This window comes from Panulirus ornatus, chromosome 12 (assembly GCF_036320965.1).
Source record: "Panulirus ornatus isolate Po-2019 chromosome 12, ASM3632096v1, whole genome shotgun sequence".
Taxonomy (NCBI): Eukaryota; Metazoa; Arthropoda; class Malacostraca; order Decapoda; family Palinuridae; genus Panulirus; species Panulirus ornatus.
Window position 1 is genome coordinate 68,444,120 of NC_092235.1, and position 22,326 is coordinate 68,466,445.

Sequence of the window (22,326 nt, forward strand, 5' to 3'; positions counted from 1 at the left end):
ATGTCCTAGTCCTGTGAACTATGGGTTTGAATAATGTTGCAAAAATTTTACTAAACATTCCGGCTCCATGTACTCAGATCTCAAAAAATTAACCGACACATGTAATTCGCTGAGTAATTATAGCGTGATGTCTTGGTCAAAAGCAGTGTACTAAATCAAACACTAACTTTCTTTCACATCAAGAATCGTGTAATTGTTATTGAAAACAATTACCATGAGAAAACGCAGATGAAGGTGAGACGAAAAGAAAGGATGAACAGCTACCTGGGTCAAAGGAGTGCACTAGACAACCACTGACCCTTCCGTTACCCATGTGGATAGTATCAATCATATACCTCCTTGGCCGGTTGCTGCCCACCAACTACTATCTCCCTTGTGAATAATTCTTCCCTCATTACAGTTCTACAGTTAACAGCAATACAATGCTGCCTAAATAAACTAACTCGGAAGACTCACTCAACCTGACAAAATTGTGTGCATGACTTTTCCGGAGGTTGACCAACATAAAGTTGTGAAATGGTTCCTGTAAGAAAGATATCAACTTAATAGCATTCTTTTTGTTGTTAAGGGGACCTGATTAACTAGCTATGGAAGAAGGGTGATATGCTTTTAAATGGGTTGGACTACAGACATAAGTACAACCGGTTTTGTGTGTTGTAAAAACTGTCATTGGAAAAAAAGTTCAATATTATTAAGAATAATTTTATCCTGATTAAAACCATGTAGTTTTACAGCAGACAGACCTACATTATTATAATAATATTTTGTTTTGAGGTTTCAAAATTTAATGCAGAATATCATAGTTTGAAAAGACATTTTGAAAACTCTGTCGGACCCATTTTGCTTCAACTCGCGGGTAATTGTATACAAAATGTTAATAATTCATTACTACTCCACTTTCCAGGCCTCTTTATTCTTTTTCAATTTCTTATAAACAAAAGGCACCAGCTTTCTTCAAGTAGCTAAATTAAATTTCAGTATTCTTTATGGAATGTTTTGAGCAATACCCAGGGGTGTTCTGACCCTTTCTTTTGAAGATTTACAATGTTAGAAGTAAACTGATAACATTTTACATGGGTCACCTTGGTTGGACTATGGGAAAAGGTTTTGTTTTAAAGCATAAGTAACAAGTTTTAGAATGAATGGAAGACTTTGATTCAAGTGACATTGAAATCAAACTGGTTATACAAGGATAAATTTGTGTGTAAATAATGTGAATGCATTTAAAATATTTTTTCTTTGGAAATATGAATCTATCTGCCTAACTCCGTTATCATACACTAAATGTGAACAGGTACACAAAGCCTGAAATAAAATGTTTAGCTTATAAGAAATCTTATATGTGGGAACTAAGCAAGCTAATTGACAGTTTATAATTAAAATGCAAACTAAAACAATACACCTCATCAACTAATGTTGCATAAGTCTATGTGATTAGGACTTTCACATTTTCTTGTGCTTCATAAGTAGTCAGTGTGCACACTTAAATGATTCAGTCCTTCATCCATTAAATTTGCATCGTCTTGTATGGTCAAAACTCAGTCCTTTGTTTCAATCTAATTATGTATCCCTGGACATGTAAACTCTTTCTGCACTGTTTATATTATGAAACTTGATTTAAAAGGTGGATATATGTACTTTGTATAGTTTAATGGCTTGTGACCCAGGAATCCCTTCAGTAGGGCTCCTGCAACACCCATGAAACTAGCCACATGAACCAAACAGGATCATAGTTTTCACAGGTGTGATAATGTGTGTATGTTTGTTATGCGAGTGGAAGACAATTTAGAAGCAAGTGTTCAGTGTCTTTCGTATGGAAGTTGTATCTTGGGAATGACAGATCTTGTAATATACTTAACTTGTGTATATACTGTTGTAAAGATGGTTGGTGTCCAGGAAGCAGATAAGGAAATGTAACTCTTACATGCTCAGGGAATGTAGATTCAGATGGGTGTATGTTCGGAGTGAAATTTTGGACTTGCTTGGGAATGGCAGATGTTTAGTGCTTGTCATGTCAGTATTGTGAGAATAGGTTTTGTCACTGTTATGTTTGTTGGAGGTTAGGGGATCTGTGAGTATAGGTTGCTGACTTGTAAAGCAGTGCAGAGTATTTTTCTTTCTATTTAGGGGTTTGTGGTTGCTTATGTTATGATTTGGAAGGGAGGGGGTCTCATGCTCTTGCAAAGAATTGAGTGCCAGGCATACTGCAATGAGACTGTTTTGGAGGTTGAGATTATATTAGAGGTGTTGTTTCATTGTGCACTTTGCTTGCTTTTGATAGGGTAGATAACCAGGCAGGTGAGATGTAGTTAGGATTGGGGAATAAATCTTTTTGAGAGGGTCCAAAACTAGTATCAGTTAGTGTTCTGTTTACTGTCTATGTTGATGTTTATATGTTCTTTTTCATAATCATTCACCATTTGCCACATTAGCAAGATAATACCAAAAAAAATACAAAGAACAGCTTTAAGTTTCACATCCACTCTCTAGCTGTCATGTACGATGCATCAAAACCAAGGCCCCTATCCACAGCCAAGCCCCACAATATCTCTCTAGTTTCCCTTGACCAGTCTGAGAAGCCCTGATTCAGCCCAGTGACAATGTCAACTCTCTACACCACTTCAATCTAATTCTCTGTATCCCATTCTTTTGCATGCTCTGGGTCCTACACTCTAAAGCTTCGCTCACTCTGTCCTTCCATTTCTTTATTGATTTCCTTCACCCCCATGTTCCTTCCATTTCTGACATGTATTTCCTCTTTGTCTCTTCATCATCCTCTCCATATGTCCATACCATTTCAGAATATCCTGTTAAGCTCTCTCAGTCATACTCAGCTTACTACTGTGACACAAGATAAAATATAAAAGGAAAAGTTTTCTAATCAACAGAAAGCAGAGTTAGATGTATCATCAGGGGTACCAAAAGGAGCAGTTCTGGCACCAGTATTCTTCGTAATCATGTTGGGTGTTTTGCACGATTCGAGAGTAAGTAAAGCAATGGAGTGTGTGGAGGATCATGAAAAAATAAGAAGAGATGGGCAAATGAGAACTTACTGGAATTTAATAACTAGAAATTTGAACAAATAAGTCAATGGGTAATGAATGCTATTTCAGTGCCTGCGTACACAGGTCTAACAGGAAAAGAAACATTCAAAAGAAGTTAGGATTCCTGATGAAAGACAGTACCACATAAACTAATTAAGATAACTTTGCTAATGGAGTAGCTGCTTAAAGAAACATTATACAACAAGCAAAACAACTAACAAGATGAGGAGATACAATGAACTCTCCAACATTCAAGCACTTATGCTAGCCCTGCCATCATTACAAAATTTTGTAGTAAATAGGTAAGTAGGTGTACTGTTGTTCCTTACATGATCAACCCTCCTCACACCACCTGTCAACCCCAGGCATGTAATTTTCAACACATCCATCCTCTTCCATTCTTTTGCATTTAATGTCCAAGACTCACACACACACAGTACTGTTAGGACTACTATGCAATCAAACATACATATCTTTGTCCTCACAGCAAATGACTTCTTGCCAAACAGTCCTCAATACACCTTGGACCTTTGCTCCCTCACTTTACATATGGTTCACTTCAGCTCCCATTCCATTGTTTCATCTAATGCCATATCACTCCCAGGTATCTCAAACTCTCCACTTCCTCCAGGTTCTTTCATTCAATATCAAACCAACCTGTCTCACAATTCTCCTAAACCTCATGACCTTACTTTTATTGACACCAACCCTCAGCTTCTTCCTTTAACACTCCCCCAAACTTACACCAGCTTTTGCAGTTTCTCATTCAAGTCTGCCTCCAGAGACATGTCATCTTCAAACAACAGCTGATTCATCTCTCATGCACCTAAAATTCCAACTTAGGGTAGACCCACCCCTCTATCCAAGACCCTTGCATTTAACTCCCTCACCACCCCACCCAAAATCAAATTAAAGAACTATGGTGACATCGCACACCATTGATGCAAACCTACCTTCTCCCAATATCTCTTCACACATACCTCTTTTCCAAGCTAACTTACTTTTAACCACCCCTCTTCTCATCCATATCATTTCCATACAATGTTTACGAAATGGCCTTGATTATGATGTTCATTTGTTCATGCCTACTCAGCAAACATTAAAAAAAAAATCCTCACCAGTAAGATAGTGGAGTTCAGAGGTATCTAAACCCTACAGGTCTGGGACAAACTGACCCCAGGAGGGAAAATGTGAATGATCCTTTTTTTTTATGTTGAAGGCTCCAGTCACACACAAAAGTCCACATCAAGGCCAGGCCTCAATTGAAATATAGAGGGAGTTATGATATTGAAAAAGCAAAGACAAGGGAAAGTATTTACAAATTTTTGAAAAAGTGATAATCCTGTCTTTTTTTTTGAGAAAGTGATAATCCTGTCTTTTGACATATACTGTAGGATAAAAAATCAAACCATAAATATCATTAAATCATGCAAAGTAACATTATGTGATCAGAATTTCTATGTCTTCTTAAGCATCAAATGGAATAAAACTGCACATTAGATTGATTTGTTAAAAGCACAAGTCTCTGTCTCCTCTTCAGGTTTCATGCACAAACTGCTTCTACTGTCATGGACAACAATCACTCCACAGGAATTCTGTCTTAGAAACTTTCATATTTCAATACTTAATTAAACAGATGCTCATAGTTATAGGTGTTTTAGAAAGAAAATCTTTTGTGCCACATTTGATCTACAAACCATATACACACCTAGAATCAAAGCCCAGCAACAACTTTCAAATTTTTTCCTGAAAAGTGTTTACAGGTCTGGGTGGTTCTAAATAAATAAAAAAATTCTAAACAGCAAATTTAAGAAGGATATAAGAATGAAGATAAACAAAAATATAAATGGAACATCTATCCAAAGGAATGGACAGCGTTACTATATATAACATGACAGATAGAGACTGAGTGCATGAATGTCGCTACCCCGCCACACAGGAAATAACCCCTTCCCCCCACACACACACACACACACACAGCAAGGCAGGAAAAAACATAAAAAAGGCCACAATAGCTCACATTCAATCTCTAGCTGTCGTGTAATATTCCGAAACCACAGCTCCCTTTCCACATCCAGGCCCCACAGACCTTTCTATGGTTTACCGCAGATGCTTCACATGCCCTGGTTTAGTCTATTGACAGCATGTCGACCCCAGTATACCAGTGTTCCAATTCACTCTATTCCTTGCATGCCTTTCACCCTCCTGTATGTTCAGGCCCCGATCACTCAAAATCTTTTTCACTCCATCCTTCCACCTCCAATTTGGTCTCCCGCTTCTCCTTGTTTCCTCTACCTCAGACACATATATCCTCTTTGTCAATCTTTCCTCACTCATTCTCTCCCTGTGACCAAACCATTTCAACACACCCTCTTCTGCTCTCTCAATCAAACTCTTTTTGTTAGCACACATCTCTCTTACCCTTTCATTACTTACTCGATCAAAACACCTCACACCACATATTGTCCTCAAACATCTCATTTCCAACACATCCATCCTCCTCCATACAACCTTATCTATAGCCCATGCCATACAACTATATAACATTGTTGGAACCACTATTCCGTCAAACATGCCCATTTTTGCTCCAAGATAATGCTCTCGCCTTCCACAGATTCTTCAAAGTTCCCAGAATCTTCGCCCCCTTCCCCACCCTGTGACTCACTTCCGCTTCCATGGATCCAACTGCTGCTAAGTCCACTCCTAGATATCTACAACACTTTACTTCCTCCAGTTTTTTTCCATTCAAACTTCCCTCCCAATCAACTTGTACCTCAACCCTACTAAACCTAATAACCTTGCTTTTATTCACATTTTCTCTCAACTTTCTCCTTTCACACACTTTACCAAACTCAAGTCACCAACCTCTGCAATTTCTCACCCAAATCAGCCACCAGCACTGTATCATCAGTGAACAACAACCGACCCACTTCCCAAGCCCTCTCATCCACAGCAGACTGCATATTTGCTCCTCTCTCCAAAACTCTTGCATTCACCTCCCCAACCACCCCATCCATAAACAAGGAATAAATCAATTTACTCTTTCAGTATACTTGTAAAACAGGTTAAACTGGCTGGCTTGTGCAACAAAATTAGTTGTATTTTTGAAAGCAATATATGAAGAATGCAAAATGGCCAAGTAAAGGACTGTACACTCTGGTGGGCACTTGGACTATATGTGTTTGAGGGAAACTTGTACTAAGTTGTGCTTCTGAGTCTGATACGTGGAAGTAAGATAAAAAACTAAAGATGAGACATATAAACACGGTGAAGAAATTTCTGTTCATGCAAGGAACAAGTATGGAGGAATGTAAATAGATGTGCTTTGATTATGCGTAGAGCAGATTCTACAGAAACCACCCTATTTTAAAGTACAAAACACAATACTGGATGTGGATGCAGATGGAAAAACTTAGTCAATATAAATATAAAGAAATGCATTGTCATTTTGATAGTTTAAACAAGAAAATGAAAAAAAATCATAGTACAAAAAAATAAGTTTATTAATGATTTTCTAGGCACTTTTCAGAGTTATTTGCATGTACAAATTTTACAACTCATGAGGGAAGAGTCTTGCAAAAGTCACAGTGTAAAATGACTAAAACTTTCATAATAAAGCAAAAATATTGAAGTAAGGAATATTTGAACATCATGATGGGACTACAGCAAAGATTTAGGACAAACAAAATGGAAAACAAAATGTTGATGAAGGAGAAATTTCATTAGTAAGACGAGCAATCCATTATTCCTTGACTTACAGACTATGAGCAGTTTCCTGTTTCATACAAGCACAATACCAGTATCTGCCATCAAGTTCTTTAAGATCATCATTAATATGTACAGAATGGAGTAAAACTTCACTCAACATAACTGTGACATTCACCATAAATTGGAAATAAAATGTAGGAAAAATTGAAAATATCTAAAAAAAAAGAGAAAATCATATTTTTTTCACACTATTCGCCATATCCTGCATTAGCGAGGTAGTGTTAAGAACTGAGGACTGAGCCTTTAACGGAATATCCTCACTTAGCTCCCTTCTCTGTTCCTTTTTTTGGAAAATTAAAAACGAGAGAGGAGGATTTCCTACCCCCAACTCCCTCCCCTTTTGTCGCCTTCTACGACACTCAGGGAATACGTGGGAAGTATTCTTTCTCCCCTATTCCCAGCAAGTATGAATATGTACATGTGTATATATGTATATGTCTGTGTATGTATATGTATGTATACATTGAAATGTATATGTATGTATATGTGCATGTGTGGGCGTTTATGTATGTACATATATATGTGGGTAAGTTGGGCCATTCCTTGTCTGTTTCCTTGCACTACCTCGCATTTCAATACACTCATATACATATACATATATGAGAGTTGGGGTGAGAGAGTATCATTAAATTTTAGGGAGAATAAAAAGATGTTTTGGAAGGAGGTAAATAAAGTGCGTAAGACGAGGGAACAAATGGGAACTTCGGTGAAGGGGGCTAATGGGGAGGTGATAACAAGTAGTGGTGATGTGAAAAGGAGATGGAGTGAGTATTTTGAAGGTTTGTTGAATGTGTTTGATGACAGAGTGGCAGATATAGGGTGTTTTGGTCAAAGTGGTGTGCAAAGTGAGAGGGTTAGGGAAAATGATTTGGTAAACAGAGAAGAGGTAGTAAAAGCTTTGCAGAAGATGAAAGTCGGCAAGGCAGCGGGTTTGGAAGGTATTGCAGTGGAATTTATCAAAAAAGGGGGTGACTGTATTGTTGACTGGTTGGTAAGGTTATTTAATGTATGTATGACTCATGGTGAGGTGCCTGAGGATTGGCGGAATGCTTGCATAGTGCCATTGTACAAAGGCAAAGGGGATGAGAGTAAGTGCTCAAATTACAGAGGTATAAGTTTGTTGAGTATTCCTGGGAAATTATATGGGAGGGTGTTGATTGAGAGGGTGAAGGCATGTACAGAGCATCAGACTGGGGAAGAGCAGTGTGGTTTCAGAATCATAGAGGATGTGTGGATCAGGTGTTTGCTTTGAAGAATGTAGGTGAGAAATACTTAGAAAAGCAAATGGATTTGTATGTAGTATTTATGGATTTGGAGAAGGCATATGATAGAGTTGATAGAGAAGCTCTGTGGAAGGTATTAAGAATATATGGCCTGAGAGGCAAGTTATTAGAAGCAGTGAAGTTTTTATCGAGGATGTAAGGCATGTGTACGTGTAGGAAGAGAGGAAAGTGATTGGTTCTCAGTGAATGTAGGTTTGCAGCAGGGGTGTGTGATGTCTCTATGGTTGTTTAATTTGTTTATGGATGGGGTTGTTAGGGAGGTGAATGCAAGAGTTTTGGAAAGAGGGGCAAGTATGCAGTCTGTTGTGGATGAGAGAGCTTGGGAAGTGAGTCAGTTGTTGTTCGCTGATGATACAGCACTGGTGGCTGATTCATGTGAGAAACTGCAGAAGCTGGTGACTGAGTTTGGTAAAGTGTGTGAAAGAAGAAAGCTGAGAGTAAATGTGAATAAGAGCAAGGTTATTAGATACAGCAGGGTTGAGGGTCAAGTCAATTGGGAGGTAAGTTTGAATGGAGAAAAACTGGAGGAAGTGAAGTGTTTTAGATATCTCGGAGTGGATTTGGCAGCGGATGGAACCATGGAACCATATATATGGAACCATATATTTTTTATTTATATCATTATCATACTTAATCGCTGTTTCCCGCATCAGCGAGGTAGTGCCAGGGAACAGACGAAGAATGGCCCATCCACTCATATGCACATATATATATACATAAATGCCCACACACGCACATATACATACATATACATATACAGACATATGCATATATACACAAGTACATATTCATACTTGCTTGCCTTCATCCATTCCTCTCGCTACTCCACCACACAGGAAATAGCATCCCCCCATATACATATGGCAGCAGGGGGCTGGGAATCCTTCCCTCCCAATTCTTTTTAATTCTCCAAAAGAATGAACAGAAAAGGGTCCCCAGTGAGGATATTCCCTCTAAGGCTCAGTCCTCTGTTCTTAACGCTACCTTGCTAATACAGGAAATGGCGATTATGTATGAAAAAAAAAAAAATATATATATACATATATATGTGGTATACCGGGGTTGACGTGCTGTCAGTGGATTGAATCAAGGCATGTGAAGCGTCTGGGGTAAACCATGGAAAGCTGTGTAGGTATGTATATTTGCGTGTGTGGACGTATGTATATACATGTGTATGGGGGGGGTTGGGCTATTTCTTTCGTCTGTTTCCTTGCGCTACCTCGCAAACGCGGGAGACAGCGACAAAGTATAAAAAAAAAAAAAAAAACATATATATATATATATATATTCTTTTTCTTTTTCTTTCAAACTATTCGCCATTTCCCGCATTAGCGAGGTAGCGTTAAGAACAGAGGACTGAGCCTTTGAGGGACTACCCTCACCTGGCCCAATTCTCTGTTCCTTCTTTTGGAAAATTAAAAAAAAAAAAAACGAGAGGGGAGGATTTCCAGCCCCCCGCTCCCTCCCCTTTTAGTCGCCTTCTACGACACGCAGGGAATACGTGGGAAGTATATATAAATGCCCATCCATGCACATATAACTATATATCAACATTCATATTATACTTAGTTGCTGTCTCCCGCATCAGAAAGATAGTTTAAGGAAACAGATGAAAGAATGGCCTAACCCACCCACATACACATGTATATACATGAACGCCCACACACGCACATATACATACCTATACATTTCAACATATACATACATATACATACACAGACTTACATATACTCATGTACATATTCATACTTGATGCCTTTATCCATTCCTGTCGCCACCCCGCCACACATGAAATGGCACCCCCCCTCCCCCCGTGCACGCATGAGGTAGTGCTAGGAAAAGATAACAAAGGCCACTTTCATTCACACTCAGTCTCTAGCTGTTATATGTAATGCACCGAAACCACAGCTCCCTTTCCACATCCAGGCCCCACAAAACATTCCATCGTTTACCCCAGATGCTTCACATGCCCTGGTTCAATCTATTGACAGCACAATGACCCAGTATACCACATCATTCCAATTCACTATTCCTTGCACACCTTTCACCCTCCTGTATGTTCAGGCCCCGATCGCTCAAAATCTTTTTCACTCCATCCTTCTGCCTTCAATTTGGTCTCCCACTTCTCCGCATTCCCTCCACCTCTGATACATATATCCTCATTGTCAATATTTCTTTATTCATTCTCAACATGCGACCAAACTATTTCAATACACCTTTTGCTGCTCTCTCAACCACACTCTTTTTTTTTTACCAAACATCTCTCTTACCATTTCATTACTTACTCGATCAAACCACCTCATACCACATATTGTCCTCAAACATTTCATTTCCAACACATCCACCCTCCTCTGCACAACCCTATTTATAGCCCATATATATACACATACATACACAGACATATACATATATATATATTTTATTTATATTATCATTTATTATTTTTTATTTTATTTTGCTTTGTCGCTGTCTCCCGCGTTAGCGAGGTAGCGCAAGGAAACAGATGAAAGAATGGCCCAACCAACCCACATATACATGTATTTACATACACGTCCACACACGCAAATATACATACCTATACATCTCAATGTACACATATATATACACACACAGACATATACATATATACACATGTACATAATTCATACTGTCTGCCCTGATTTATTCCCACCGCCACCTCGCCACACATGGAATAACAACCCCCTCCCCCTCATGTGTGCGAGGTAGCACTAGGAAAAGACAACAAAGGCCCCATTCGTTCACACTCAGTCTCCAGCTGTCATGTAATAATGCCCCGATCACTCAAAATCTTTTTCACTCCATCTTTCCACCTCCATTTTGGTCTCCCACTTCTCCTCGTTCCCTCCACCTCTGACACATATATCCTCTTGGTCAATCTTTCCTCACTCATTCTCTCCATGTGACCAAACCATTTCAAAACACCCTCTTCTGCTCTCTCAACCACACTCTTTTTATTACCACACATCTCTCTTACCGTTACATTACTTACTCGATCAAACAACCTCACACCACATATTGTCCTCAAACATCTCATTTCCAGCACATCCACCCTCCTGCGCACAACTCTATCCATAGCCCACGCCTCGCAGCCATACAACATTGTTGGAACCACTATTCCTTCAAACATACCCATTTTTGCTTTCCGAGATAATGTTCTTGACTTCCAAACATTCTTCAATGCTCCCAGAATTTTTGCCCCCTCCCCCACCCTATGATTCACTTCCGCTTGCATGGTTCCATCCGCTGCCAGATCCACTCCCAGATATCTAAAACACTTTACTTCCTCCAGTTTTTCTCCATTCAAACTTACCTCCCAATTGACTTGACCCTCAACCCTACTGTACCTAATAACCTTGCTCTTATTCACATTTACTCTTAACTTTCTTCTTTCACACACTTTACCACACTCAGTCACCAGCTTCTGCAGTTTCTCACATGAATCAGCCACCAGCGCTGTATCATCAGCGAACAACAACTGACTCACTTCCCAAGCTCTCTCATCCACAACAGACTACATACTTGCCCCTCTTTCCAAAACTCTTTATATATACGCATATACATACTCATGCTTGCCTTCATCCATTCCTGTCGCTACCCCACAACACAGGAAATAGCATATCCCCCGACACAACTAGTTCATGGTCACCAGATATAAATACTCTGTTGCACTGTCAAGAGCTAAGATGAGGTAAGGTGAGTCTAAAGCAAAAGAACCTATAAAACTACAGCTAAATTTTCATATTAGGTATTAATGGTCTGAGGAAAAATTACAGATTACTTTATACCTGAATTACATTATACTTCTGGGACTTTAAAAGATATTCTAAGAAACTTTACTTCTAAATTTGCACTTCCAATACTACAGGATGATATCATAAATGTTAAAAGTACTTGAGACAAACTTAGTTTAACTATTCAACAATTGAAAGTATTTTTCAATTTATCATTCAAAATGAGACTGGATTAGTGTAAATTTCTTTAGGATATATCAAACATGAAGGAAAATTACATCAGATGTTTAATAAACACTAAGGCAAATGACTGAATTACTCCAAAAACTTTAATTTGTATGGTTCGAAATCTACAGTATAATCTAAATCTCATTCACCTAGGATACTCTCATTTGATGACTTTGAAATGCAATATCAAATATCATGAATTTTAGCAGTGAAACTAGAGAAAGAAATCCCCCAAAGTTTGGGTGTACTGCTTAATCTATACTGGTTCATCTGTTAATGAAAAGGGGTCAGCCTTTTTTTTTATGCAATTATTCATGTGACAGGACACTATAAAGGTCTCTAAACTTGAAATATTCAGGCTATTTAGCAGAGCATCTGCATATATTTCATTTATGGTTTTATAATAATTAGTTGGCACTTGTAAAAGAGATAAAGAGTACTGAAATGCTAGCTCCATAGCCTCCTCAGAATACATCTAAAATATTATTTAATTTTGTTCTTTCAAAATTAGTCAGTATAAAAATTGGTTGATATAAAGTATAAAACTCTCCTCATGAAAAAATGCAGCATGCATTACAAGCTATCAAGCTATATATACATATGACTGCAATTCTGCTCTTTAAACAACATCAAGATGAGAATTAGATAAAAGAGAGCTCAAAGCATGTTTATAAACATCATATCTATCAATCCATCTATCTCCATCCAGTATGCCAATGCCTATATTTACAGTACAGTATCACATGCAAAATCTTTTGTAATCAGCTTTGTCATTGTACATTTTCCTACACTGTAATGTTGGAACAGCAACAACTGAAACATATGAAGAGAAATTCTGTAAGTTAATCTGGCTAGCAAGTAAATGAAGCATCTGCCACCTGCATGCAAGTTCAGATATAAAGCAACATGAAACGAAAAATCTAGGTGATTTCAAAGGTTATATGGTTCAGGCACAAGCTGGTGAAAATTAGGAAACGGAACAGGGATGAGAGATACGATAAAAAAAAAAAGGAAAATCAAATACTGTGGACACCTCATATTCTCAACTCACAGAACTGCTATCCTGCTTTATATTAAGTTCAATCCAGAACCTCAATCCCTAAAATTGGGAGGGGGGTTAACTAAATCTGAGCACAGGAAAAAATAAGATACGATAAAAAAAAATAAAAGAGGGAACAGAGAAGGGGCCCAGGTGAGGATATTCCCTCAAGGGCCCAGTCCTCTGTTCTCAACGCTACCTCGCTAATGCGGGAAATGGCGAATAGTATGAAAGAAAGAAGAAGAAAAAAAAAAAAAAGGAAAATCAAATACTGTGGACACCTCATATTCTCAACTCACAGAACTGCTATCCTGCTTTATATTAAGTTCAATCCAGAACCTCAATCCCTAAAATTGGGAGGGGGGGTTAACTAAATCTGAGCACAGGAAAAAATAAATATATCAAGTTAGTTGGGATGTAAGTTTGAATGGAGGAAAATTGGGGGAAGTGAAGTGTTTTTGATATCTGGGAGTGGATTTGGCAGCAAATGGAACCATGGAAGCGGAAGTGAGTCACAGGGTGGGGGAGGGGGCGAAGGTTCTGGGAGCATTGAAGAATGTGTGGAAGGTGAGAACGTTATCTCGGAGAGCAAAAATGGGTATGTTTGAAGGAACAATGGTTCCAACAATGTTACATGGTTGCGAGCCATGAGCTATAGATAAGGTTGTGGGAAGGAGGGTGGATGTGTTGGAAATGAAATGTTTGAGGACATGTGGTGTGAGGTGGTTTGATCGAGTAAGTAATGAAAGGGTAAGAGAGATGTGTCGTAATAAAAAGAGTGTGGTTGAGAAAGAAGAATAGGGTGTATTGAAATGATTTGGTCACATGGAGAGAATGAGTGAGGAAAGTTTGACAAAGAGGATACATGTGTCAGAGGTGGAGGGAACGAGGAGAAGTGGGGGACCAAATTGGAGGTGGAAGGATGGAGTGAAAAACATTCTGAGCGATCGGGGCCTGAACATACAGAAGGGTGAAAGGCGTACAAGGAATAGTGAATTGGAACAATGTAGTATACCGGGGTTGACGTGCTGTCAATGGATTGAACTAGGGCATGTGAAGCGTCTGGGGTAAGCCATGAAAAGTTTTATGGAGCCTGGATTGGAAAGAGAGCTGTGGTTTCAGCGCATTACACATGACAGATAGAGACTGAGTGTGAACGATTGTGGCCTTTGTTGTCTTTTCCATGCTCTACCTCATGCATGTGCAGGGGGAGGGGGTGCCATTTCATGTGTGGAAGGGTGGTGATGGGAATGGATGAAGGCAACAAGTATGAATATGTACATGTGTATATATGTATATGTCTGTGTATGTATATGTATGTATACGTTGAAATGTATAGGTATGGATATGTGCGTGTGGGGGCGTTTATGTATAAACGTGCATGTGGGTGGGTTGGGCAATTCTTTCATCTCTTTTCTTGTGCTACCTTGCTAATGCAGGAGACAGCAACTAAGTATAATAAATAAAATAAATATAAATAAATATATACAACCAATCCTGAGCTAGGTACCCATTTCATCAACCAACCCCTAGGATTGGATGAACAGCTGGGTTGACCGTGGAGTGACTGCTGTAACCAGGATTTGAACCTATGCACTTGACCCTCGGTGGCCCATGAATGTGTCACAGCCAGGAACACTAACCACTAAACCACAGGAGTCCATAAATATGTGTATATGAGTGGATGGTCTTTCGTCATCTGTTTCCTGGCATTCCCTCGCTAACTCGGAAATGGCAATCAAGTTTAATAATAATAATAATAAAATTTTGCATACCTGTTCGTCATTCCCTGTATTACCAGGATAGCACCAGGAACAAAAGAAGAAATGGCTTCATTCACTCACATCCACTACATAGCTGTCATGTATAACACACAAAAATCAAAGCCTCCAATCCACTACCAGGACTGTCAAACATTATTTGTGAATTTCCCTGACTGCTTCATTGCCCTGATTCAGCCCACTGACGGTACACTGTCCACTGTATATCACATCATTCCATTTCTTGCATGCACTGTATTTTAGATCTCATGCTCAAATCCATATAATACCATTGGGACGGCTATAACATGAAACATTCCCTCTGTGCTCTGTATTGCCCTCATTGACAGTAACCTCTTTCTACATACACTTCTAATATACCCTCTCACTGACCTTATGGCTCACTTCAGCTTCAGCTGTTCCATTTGCTGCCATATCCACTCCCAGGTATCTAAAACATTCCACTTCCTCCAGGTTCTCTCCATTCAAAATCATACTGCAACTAACCCATTTCTCTCAACTGCTAAACCTAATAACCTTGCTTTTATTCACATTTACAGTTTTCATAAACCCTCTCAATCTTCTGCAGTTTCTTACTTAAATCTTCTAGTTGTATTGTGTCATGAGGAAATAACAACTTAAATAACATACAAACCCAACAGACAACATACCTGTTACTCTCTCCAAAACCTTTGCATTCACCTCTGCCAACACCCCATCAAGAACCAAAATTAAACAGCCATGGTGACATCACACATCCCTGCTGCAGACCCACCTTCACATAGAATCACTCACCCTTCTCTTTTCCCACATATGCCTTGCTCTCTTGCTGAAAGCTCTTTACTGCTTCAGACTGTTTTCCTACAACCTCACATATTTATTACACCTACAAAGTATGTCTATCAACACTACCACTCTTTTTCTCAAGATCCATAAATACCACATACAAATCTTTCTGTTTCTTTATGTACTTCACACACACATTCTTCAAAGCAGATGCCAGATCCACACATCCTCTACCACTCCTGAAACCACACTGATTCTAATCCCAATCCGAAGTTCTGTGCATGCCAGAAAAGCTCTTAATTGCCACTCTACCATACAACTGTTTTTATATATATTTTTTAAGTTGAAGGCTCCAGTTACAGACAAGTCCACATCTTCACCTCCTCTCTGCCTGTTACCACATTCCCATTTGCCCCTTAACAAATATTCCTATTGTTCTCTTGTGTTTTTCCCACTATTAACTTCCTTCCCGAACACTTTTCTAATTCTCCCTGAGGTCTGATGATACTTACCCCAATTTTCATTTGTCCTCTTTTTCAGCCCCTTCACTTTCCTCTTGACCTCCTGCAGCTCTCTCTTGTTCAAGGACCTCTCAAGTTATGCAATAGTTACATTCTTGAAAATGCTCACTTAAATATAAGTAAATCAAAAAATGTAAATAATATAGATAAAGGGGTTTTGTTATTAACAAGTCAGTGTTGAATATTATACCAGTGAAAAACTAGAATATACATGTACCAGGAAATGTAAAATTTCAAAATATACACACTGTACAATGAATTCTATCAATAAAAACAGAAAATAACAACTTCAATCCTGGTGTGGTCTTCTCTTCGTAGGAAGTGTACTTTCCTGAAAGCATTTACTTCCATAACAATTCAGTCTCATACATATTAAAAATCGACTTAGGAGAATATTATATCTGTCTTCTTTGATAATGGTCTTGAGAGTTCCCAAAAGATTTTAAGCTGCAATAACATCAGCAGAAGTAACCTCATAAGTCACCCTGATGTTGTGGTGATTGTAGTATTTTCTAAAATTTGTGTACCAATCAGAACTTGCTAGAAATGCCTTTACTTCTTCCATTTTCCAGTCATCTTATACACTTCATACCTTTGCTTGAATCACAAGCATACTGATGGAATTATTTCAAAACGTTTGGTGTTCAGTCCACGTGCTCAGCATTCAAAGCATTCTCTTCATAATCAAAGTTTGGGAGTACGAAGCCTTAGACACACTACTGGCACTCTCCTTGATCTTCACCGCACTATCACAAATAGTCTGTACAGTAGATTAACTAAGTCCAAGGGCACTCTTAGTACAGCTGTTCATTCACCTCTCTCTTTAAGCACATCCATCTTAACCTCAATGGTGATGGCCTTACTCTTTGTAGCACCAATGGTACCAGAAAACTTAAAAGGTGTTTTAGTGGCATGATGCAAGGGGCAAAACATGTGCAATATGTAGTTTACTGCAGGACAAAATACTGTAGCACTCCATGACTATAGACTTGTATCCACACCATGCATATACACATACACACTTCTTGCGTGGCACTGGCAACACCACAGCATTGTGCTGTCACCACAAAGATGACTGCATTATTCCTAATTTAGGATAGTGTAAATTTTAAAAAAGGGTGTAAATGGACTGTGCACATTATTACAAAAATGGCACAAATCAAGTACATGTAAACTGACAGGTACTTGCACATCTCCCAATTACTCACACTCCTTCCTTGCAAGTAAAACCCAAACACTTCTCTCTTTCACTTGCAACTCATCTTCCATCTCAACACACACTGGGGCACTGGGAAAAAAATGAATGGCTGAATTACAGAGACATGTCTTTCGAGTATACCAGGTAAGGTTAAGATGGTAGTGGCATGAACAAAACATCTGGTTAAGGAGGAGCAATGTAGCTTCAGAAGGGGTAAAGGATACCTAGAGTGAGAGAGATTGTGAATTCTATGTGACATTTATGGATCTGGACAAAAGCATATGATAGAGTTGCCAGAGAGACCTTGTGGAAGGTGTTTTAAACATTTGGGGTAACAGAAACTTACTAAATGTAGTGAGGAGTCCTTACAATGACATTAAGGCACATGTGCTAGTGGAAAGAGAGGAGAGTAAACAGTTCTCATTTGAAAGTGGGTCTGCATTAAAGATGAATGATATCACAAAGGTTGTTTAACTATTTGTAGACAGGGTGGTGTGGGAGATGAATGTAAGGACAGGTGTACAACATGCTGGGAGTGGGAGTCATGCGAAGTGAATTAGTTGCTATTTGCAGATGACATGGCTCTGGTGGCAGACTTGGAAAGACAAACTACAGAAGCTGGTGACAGAGTTCGGGCAAGTCTGTGAAAATACAAGTTGAGAGTGAATATGAACAAAAGTAAGGTGCTTAGGTGCTGGAAAGAAAAGAGACTAGATGGCTAGAGAGCAAGTTTGAAGTGGAAGGATCTGGAGTTCTTTATGTACTTGAGAAAGTACTGGATGGAATCAAGGGGTCTCAAATGAGTCGTGGAGTGGGAGGGGAGTTAGGCTAAGGCCCTCAAAGCACTGAAGAGTGTGTGAAAGGAAAGAGCAATGTCTGTTTCAGCAAAGATGAGTACATCTGAATTATAGTAGTTCTAAAAATAATGTAAGGATGTGAGTCTCTAGCCCTGAATGCAAAGGAATGGGTGAGGTTGGACATATTGGAAATGAAATGTTTGAGGACAATATGTGGTAATAGGTGGATTGATCATGTAAGGAACATGTGTTTATGATAGATGTGATAAGGGTGTGCTGAAACAGTTCAGACTGGAGTGAAGGGAGGAGGGGGAGGACCAACAAATAAGGAAGTAAGGATAAAGTGATAGACTTGGGGTATCAGGGCCTCAATATGCATGAAAGTGACAGGAAAGCATGGGATAAAATAAACTGGGTATATGTAGACTATGGAAAGCCAGGTGCTATCAATGGGCTGAACCAAGGCATGTAAATGAATTAAGGTAAACCCTAGAATTAGAATAGTCTGTGGGGCTTGGCTTGGCTCTGGCTACAGAGCATTATACATAGGTTATAGTTGTGAATGTGCATACATGAGGCTTTTGTTCATCTGTTCCTACTGCTATCTCACAAAGGTAGAGAATCATTATATATATGATATCATCATCATCATTTTTTTCCATACTTGATTGCCATTTCCCACAATAGCAAGGTAGTGCCAGGAACAAAGAAAGAAAGGCCACATCTGCTCACATCCATTCTCTAGATGTCATGTGTAATGCACCAAAACCACAGCTCCCTATTCACTTCATTACTTTTTTTTGTACTTGACTGCCGTTTCCACATTAACGAGGTAGCGCAAAAAACAAACAAAGAAAGGCCACAAATTTTGGAATTTTCATGAAAACCCTGATTTTGAAGGTGCCCACTGCACTTTTATGATAATGTCAATTTGGATTATGCCCTTACTAGAAGAAAGATGCCATAATAAGGTAATTCTCCCATCTAACAACCCTAAGTTACAACCCTAAGTTTCTTTTATGGTAGTGCTTTAACAGAGGACTCAAGTCAGTCACTTTAAAACCAACTATAACTTAAGTAAGCTCAAAAAGGCGCCTTATCACGGATGAAGCTGGAAAACATTTAGCTACTCTTTACATAAACTTTAAACTGAAGATGAGAATACTACATCTTTCGATAGTTCTTTTTTCAAAGCCTCACTGAATATTTAAAATGCAATTAAAATATTAAAAGAGAAGCTAACTTGACTGATTTTCAAAGACTGTGACCAAGATCATCAAAGCCTTTGAAGACACTGCATTATGCTAGGAAAGAGATATATGTACTCCCTTATATTACATATATCACAGAAAAGTCACAAAATTATGCTCTAAGCACAAATTAACATTATATTTATAGTGACATCAATACTTGATTTAAGAAGCACATAATTAAACTAAAGCCTAATTGAACTTATACAGAAATTATGTATTGATTACATCCTGATTTTCACCATCATAAAATACCCAAGACTGGTGAATAATTTTCTATTCTTACCTCCTATTTCACACTTTTCCATGTTATGATAACTTATATGCAGTGTCACCATAACATATATGCTTTACAAAATATGAGTCTGACAGTAAAATCAATTAAGTTTTTCAAGTGTAATCCAATTGACCATTAAAAGAATGCCTTCTGTACAATAACAGCAAAATTCATGAAAATGTATAGTATACTTGAGTAGAGCACCATATGCAATATGATGTGTAATTCTACCTCAGAAAACACGTTGCAAAATGCACTTTCTGAAGGCACTGATACAGATACCATGAAGACTACTTGCAGGTATCAGTCTTTTCTATTCATGTCTGTTTACCCATAAACAAACATATCATCAAGAACAACAAAACATCACTGTTTAATTGTCAGAATTATCAAAATAATGAATTAAGAGCTGAGTATCAACACTTTGTACTACTTAGATGAGGCTGTCAAAGAATGGTTTTCACTTGCATACTGTATAAAGTTTTAAGAAGACAACCATCAGGGGACATTACCAAAGCATTACAATCATAGCTGTAACTCGACGTATTACCATAAAGAAATGTACAAATAAATACTTATTTCATATACAAATAGGCAGTTCTAACATACTATATACACTCTATTGTCTACTCTTTTCAGACAAGACGTTCATAAAAGAGTAGATATGCTTGGGCTTTAAGAACACGTTCAATGTTGACTTCTGCTACATACGTATCCGAAACATGAAACCATCGCCCAGCTTTTACCTCCTCTTCAAATTCCTGTAAATATGAAAATTATTTGGCAAGAACATAAGACAAATTTTAAAATGAAGTATTAATTAAGTTTTTTTTTTTTTTTTTTTTTTTGAGAGAGAGAGAGAGAGAGGAGAGAGAGGAGAGAGAGAGAGAGAGAGAGAGAGAGAGAGAGAGAGAGAGAGAGAGAGAGAGAGAGAGAGAGAGAGAGAGAGATTCTCCATTATAATAGTATATAAGCTGACAAGCTGTTTCCCTTATACATCCTACGAACACTATATGACAATAATAAAAATGCAAGTACCAAATCAAGTTTCTGTAATTGTACATTCACATTATTTGGGAAGGGAATTTTGCACTTGAGGGGCTCCATCTCCTGAACATTCTCTATCTTACGATTTTTTTCATTTCTGTACCCTGTTTGCATGAAACATGTCTTCAGTCATTTTAATTCCATACATCAATCACTCACACAGCATAAAAATAGTTTCTTTTTTTTCTTCCTGCTTAATTTACATTCAGCCCTCTGGTTGTTTTATCTCTACATCTCTAAAAGAACTGCTTTTGCCTACATCATCAACCTATTTCAAAAACTTAAAGGGTGTGACTTAGTCACCCCCTCATTCTTCTCTCTAGCCTTTCTCTGTAATTCAACCCTCTTAATTCTGGTACAATCTTTGTTGCTTTCCTCTGGACCCTCTATATTAGCTCTTGGTGCTTCTTTAGGTGCAGTGACCAAATTTCAGTAGCATACTCTAGTTTCAGCCTATTGTAAGATGTGAACAGCTTGCTGAATATTTCCTTATATAAGAACTTGAATGTGATTTTAAATTTTTTTTGCAAACAGTGGGTCTCCTTAATTAGTCACTTATGAAGGGACACGTGACAGGTTAGGGATAATGTCCACTCCTACGTCTGACAAACAGATTCCTGCAGCCTGTTCCCTGCTTGATAATCATCATTCTGAAGCCTTTTATATTGTGAACCATCCTCACTTGGAGTCTGTCTAGATGTAAGTTGATACAATCTGCCACTCTTTTTACTTCCCTTATGACCTTTGTATCATCTGCATACAATTAATGTAAGAGTCCATATCTTCTAGCAAGTCATTCACATAGAACAGGAAGAGTAACAGGTGCAGAAACAGAACCCTGTGGCACTCCACAAGTGACCACCCATTTAAGGAAGGTTCCTCTAACATATATCCTTTTACTAGGATAATCTATTTGTTAAAGGAGTCTACTCCTAATTCCTGCCTGGTAATCCAGCTAAGATATTAACCAGCCTCCCTTGGGGTAATGTCAAATGCTTTCATGTAGTCCATATAAAAACATTCCACCCAGCCTTCCCTTTTGCATGACAGATCTCAATCTCTCAGAGATATATAAGCAGAGACATATAAGAGGTTCATTACATATGACCTCCATTCTCTAAAAATGTGCTGCCTCTCCATTAGACTATTTCTCCTCTATGGACTAGAAAGTCATCCATTTGCTCTCCAACTATCTTTTCCAGTACCTTACAAGCCACACTCTTATGGGAGACTGGTATGGAGTTCAGCACTTCTTTCTGGTCCCCTTACTTACAGATGGTTAAGACATTTCTCCCTTTTCCACTCCCAAGGGATTCTGCCTTTCTCCAGCAATATCAATAGGTCTGTCTAGAGTATCTGCATACATCTACAGCACATATAGTGAAATTTCATAAGGACCCTAAGCCTTGTATGGGTCAAGACCCTTGAGTGTCCTGTTAATGTCTTTCCTAGATACTTTAGTGTTTACTAAAACCTGCTCCCTATCCTTTCTCCACAGTGAAACACTTCTGAACTTATTCAGTTTCTCACATATGCATGCATCAACCACTACAATTCTTCTCTTTGAATCCTTTAG

At 38.4% G+C, this 22,326-nt stretch overlaps 1 protein-coding gene across 11 annotated transcripts in view; it reads right to left on the reverse strand.

Annotated features, from left to right (window-relative positions):
* Positions 1–689: 689 nt before the first annotated feature.
* Usp16-45 (ubiquitin specific protease 16/45) overlaps positions 690–22,326 on the reverse strand; it is a 186,060-nt gene continuing 164,423 nt past the window's right edge. For all 11 annotated transcript variants that reach the window (XM_071668163.1, XM_071668161.1, XM_071668162.1 and 8 more), the window contains one exon: positions 690–20,464. In XM_071668163.1, coding sequence (XP_071524264.1) covers positions 20,339–20,464 — 126 coding nt within the window. In that variant the 3' untranslated portion in view covers positions 690–20,338. The remainder of the gene's footprint in view (positions 20,465–22,326) is intronic.